At 47.0% G+C, this 4,645-nt stretch overlaps 1 protein-coding gene across 1 annotated transcript; it reads right to left on the bottom strand.

Moving 5' to 3' along the window:
* Nucleotides 1-672: 672 nt before the first annotated feature.
* LOC118430798 (alpha-N-acetylneuraminide alpha-2,8-sialyltransferase-like) lies at nt 673-3,717 on the bottom strand. Its single transcript, XM_035841821.1, has 6 exons — nt 3,586-3,717; nt 3,273-3,314; nt 2,483-2,595; nt 1,999-2,091; nt 1,037-1,293; nt 673-908 (listed from the first exon to the last, which is right to left on the bottom strand). Exons 1-6 carry the CDS (start codon nt 3,715-3,717, stop codon nt 673-675), a joined length of 873 nt encoding a protein of 290 aa, XP_035697714.1.
* Nucleotides 3,718-4,645: the final 928 nt, after the last annotated feature.

Below are 4,645 nucleotides of genomic sequence, written 5' to 3'. Positions count from 1 at the left end.
TTAAATGCATTTACAGTATTATGCTATGGAGGCTATAGTTTTCTAGTGACCCGTGGAACATGGTAGAAGCTATGTTTTTCCAGCAACCTATATAGAGACTGGTAGAGACTACAGTTCATCTGCACGAGTCTGTCACAAGTTCAACAACCCCGTCTCTATACAGCTCCACCAGCTTGAAGAACTCCCGGTCTATCCTGTGGTTCCAGTTGTTAAGGGTTAGGCTCTGAGTAAGTTCCTACTATTTTAGCCTGGATGCCAGACTGTTTCAAGGGCCTATACAGACCACGCCCTTGGCTCTGGAGCCAACATGGCCCCAAGGAAGTTCTACAGTAGGTTACAGGGAGTTAGACAGATATTTTTGAGATCGGGCCGGAGTCTGGTATCCAAGCTGCGACTATTTCAGTGTTGGTTCCGTTAAGTTTGATTTTATCTCAATGAGACTTTACTTAATTTGGATAATATAGTCTTGTAGAACCGACCCCTATTCTAGCGATGGATTTCAGGCTACAAGTCGGTTCATCTGCATGTGTCCGTCACTAGTTCAACAATCCCGTCTCTATACAACTCAAGCAGTTTGAAGAACCGCCGATTGATCATGTGGTTCCAGCTGTTGAGGGTTAGGTTCTGGGCAAGTCTCGACTATTTCAGCTATACTAGGGACGTATTTCAGGCTTATCTGCATGTGTCCGTTACTAGTTCAACAACCCCGTCCCTGTACAACTCCACCAACTTGAAGAACTCCCGGTCTATCCTGTGGTTCCAGTTGTTGAGCCCGCCGTCCTGGTGCAGGTAGTTCAGCGTGTAGTGGTACTGCAGCGCCCTCTGGCGGCGGTCCGTCAGAAACGGCCAGAACCCGAAGATACGGACGTGACGACAGAAGGCCAGCGCTGCCGACACCAGATAGAAACCTGTATGTAGGTGTACAGAAAACAAATACGTGATATTTACCTTCATGTGGCTTACCGTATGCCTAGGTCACATTTCTAAACTTGGACCCGTATAGGTTACCCCACGGAAAAAGGTGAACAAGAATTACCAGACGTTGGGGTTGGTTCGTTCAGCCCTTCCTCCGCCCAGAAGCGGGACATGAGCCTCCTGTGGTGGGGATGGTTCATTAACACCTTGTTCGGGATCCCTCTACTCTTCAGAGTTTCCTGGAACTTTAAGAAGAAGTCTCCGTTCCCTCTGACGTTGAAGGGGAAGGTGAAGATGTGTGTGTTCTGGAGGTTGCAGTTCCGGATGAAGTTACGGAAGGCTTGTACCCACTCCAGGTTGTGGGGCAGGTGGTGAAATCTGGGGTAGAAAGATGAATCTTTAGCCTGGGTACCATCCGGAAATTAGTTCGCACCGGTGATAATTTATATACAATCGCTTCTCGCTCTGACATTTATCATACACTATATACAAACGCTTATCTGTTGTTCCGTCTGGTAGCAGAAGCGAACATAGAACCAGATGGTACCCAGGCAAATGATTCTTGTCATCAAATAAAGAAATCGTCCATATAGAACGGCGCGCATTCAGTATCACCCGACATAGTCTCCAAGCAAACTCTACGGTGCCTTAGAGATAGTAGCAAAGCTATCGCAAAGCTATAGTATAGCGGCACCGGTGCCCGTTTGACTCCATTTGGCCGGCTATAGTCCTTTTCCAGCTTTGATACTATTTCTAATTATAAGGCACCGTAGGGTCTGCTTGGAGACTACACCCGAGGTACCATCGCGGACCGAGAGTGATCATGCGTATTACACTGTGTTGTATGTTATCTAACGTTATTCAAGAAAGCACAAGTTTGAATGCAAAATACACCAGAAGCTGAGAAAATCGCTGACGCTTTGTGTGTTTCGCCCCCTTTTTCGTCAAACGTTTTTACATTGCATGATGTTCCAAGTATGAAGTCAAGTATGACTGCACAAATCTAATTTCGGTCTCAGCCAGATCGCATCACTATTAGTATTACCGTCTTGTTGAATGGTGGCCTGAGCAGCGAACACTTACTTGCTGACGATGGTGTGTACGTTGGTGGTGACGAGATGTGTCTTTGTTCCGATGTCCTCTCTCCAATGGGCTATCACGGGAGGTAGGTTAAACCTGTCCGAGAAAAAGGGAGAAAACAGTGTGAGACAGAGTTCTGTCAAGATTCATCGGATCACCTGTCGGACCGTCTGTGAGTGCGCGACCTACGGAGGGGTGCATCCAGGTTTGAGTAGATGAAACTTTACAGATTAAACTTGTGCTTTCCGAATGATATGCGAAACAAAGTCCAGACATTGGGAGAAATCTGTTTACCTCCACCATGCCTTCCTACGGGGGTACGCCGGGGGTCGCGGAATTAGGCAAAATAAATCAGTCCACGCTAAGGTTGATGTTCCCCCGCTGCGCAGCCGGCCAACTCATCTGGTAGCAAAACTGCCTTGGTAAATCATTCTCCCTATAATAGCCATCGTAGTCAGTCTGCTAGAGATTTGGCATCTGCCCTCACCTGATGACGAAGTCAGCCTTGTCAATCTCCCGTCCACAGCCGCTCCCCGTCAGAACTCCGCTGTTCCCGACAAGGCTGCAGGTGTCGTACGTTCTGTTCGCTAGAGGAGACGTCTGGAGAAACAAGAGAAACCGGCAAGACATTACACCAAGACACAGGAAACACGTGCACGTCTTGAGTCACAACTGATAGCAGGCACACGGTTGATCTCTTGGTTCAATCCTGGGAAGGTTAATTCGTTTGGGGCTGCACCCGTCTTTCAGAAGGGACCTTAAATGGGAGTCCCTTGTACGAGAAGGTGCCTCAATCATGTTAAAGATAAATATTAGCAACCTCTCCATGTAAATATATACTGAAACAGCTACGAAATCGGAGGTCCCACCCACAGCCGCTCCCCGTCAGAACTCCACTGTTCCGACAAGACTGCAGGTGTCGTACGTTCTGTTCGCTAGGGGGGACGTCTGGAGACAGGAGAAACCGGCCAGACATTACACCAAGACACAGGAAATACGTGCACGTCTTGAGTTAGAACCTAGGGTTGTCTCTGTAGCTCAACTGGTAGCAGGCTCACGGTTGATTTCCTGGTTCAATCCTGGGAGGGGTAACTCGGTTGGGGCTGTACCCACATTTCAGAAGGGGCGTAAAATGCGAGTCCCTTGTACGAGGAGGTGCTTCAATCATGTTAAAGATAAATATTAGCAACCTCTCCATGTAAATATATACTGAAACAGCTACGAAACCGGAGGTCCCGCCCATATTCGCTCCCCGTCAGAACTCCACTGTTCCCCACCAAGCTGCAGGTGTTGTACGTTCTGTTCGCTAGGGGGGACGTCTGGAGACAGGAGAAACCGGCAAGACATTACACCAAGAAAAAGGAAGTAAGTGCACGTTTTAAGTTAGAACCTAGGGTTGTCTCTGTAGCTCAACTGGTAGCAGGCTCACGGTTGATATCCTGGTTCAATCCTGGGAAGGTTAATTCGTTTGGGGCTGCACCCGTCTTTCAGAAGGGACCTTAAATGGGAGTCCCTCGTACGAGGAGGCGCTTGAATCATGTTAAAGGGAAATACTAGCAACCTCTCTATGTAATTATTATATATACTGACACAGCTACGAAATCGGAGGTCCCGCCCACAGCCGCTTCCCGTCAGAACTCCGCTGTTCCGACAAGACTGCAGGTGTCGAATGTTCTGTTCGCTAGAGGGGACGTCTGGAGACAGGAGAAACCGGCAAGACATTACACCAAGAAAAAGGAAATACGTGCACGTTTTGAGTCACATCCTAGGAATGTTCCTGTAGCTCAACTGGTAGCAGACTCGCGGTTGATCTCCAGGGTATTACATGTAAGTGATATAATGTCAACAGACGCGTCAAGCTTGCGTCACTGCGGGGTTCGTCTAATGCGTCACTATTTTGTTATTTTCTCCGATTTTGTATAATTTTTAGATATTGTGTAATACGTAAAAGTATGACTTAGAAGACGACAACATACACAAAAAGTAAGAAAATTCGTTCTCTATCTCTGAAATTCGAGTATCTTTCGAATCCCGCAGTGACGCAAGCTTGACGCAAGTGCTGTGAGAGTGCACATTAAGTGCTATAATGTCGATGGACGCCGTGGTTCCAAACTGCAATATTTTTAAAATCATTGCAAGTTAAAACCACCGTCCGTCGACTTGATATCTCTAAATAACCAGTTTTAATACTGAAAACAACGGATATAGGTTACCCCGCGGTTAAAGGTAAACCAGCATTACTGACTTATAGAAATAAGAACCACGTGATGTTACCTCCTGTTCTGCATTGAAGATTCTGTCTGTGATCGTGAATTTCCCGCTCTGAGCGGAATAGTTGATTTCTGTGCCCAGAGGAGCGTTTTGCCGCGTCAGAATGAACTGTTCGCTGGTGCGGGTGGCATTTTCTAACCGGGCCCTGTAGGGAAACGTTTTAGCGCCAATGAGACATCGAATATGTTGTTTTTTGGCTGGTGAACAATCGTCTAAAATTAGGTTCATAAAAGATTGCATGCATTGACATCGGTTCAAGGAAAGATGTTAGAATACAGAAATCGTACAAATAGATAATCAGAAAAGGTACAGCCAGAGTCTGGAGCCTGGAATGGCTATATGATATATACTCTCCAAGCAGAGGTTAGGCCTCCGGCTG

Source organism: Branchiostoma floridae, chromosome 14 (assembly GCF_000003815.2).
Source record: "Branchiostoma floridae strain S238N-H82 chromosome 14, Bfl_VNyyK, whole genome shotgun sequence".
In the NCBI taxonomy this organism is placed as follows: Eukaryota; Metazoa; Chordata; class Leptocardii; order Amphioxiformes; family Branchiostomatidae; genus Branchiostoma; species Branchiostoma floridae.
This window is presented reverse-complemented; position numbering and strand designations above follow the sequence as displayed.

Excerpts from the sequence above, each read along its gene's own strand:
- LOC118430798 (XM_035841821.1), bottom strand. The coding sequence starts at position 3,717 with ATGTCTTGCCGGTTTCTCCTGTCTCCAGACGTCCCCTCTAGCGAACAG. Across the intron at positions 3,315-3,585 it reads ACCTCCGATTTCGTAGCTGT|ACGTCCCCCCTAGCGAACAG; the intron begins GTCAGTATATAT and ends TCCTGTCTCCAG. Across the intron at positions 909-1,036 it reads CGAACCAACCCCAACGTCTG|GTTTCTATCTGGTGTCGGCA; the intron begins GTAATTCTTGTT and ends ACCTACATACAG.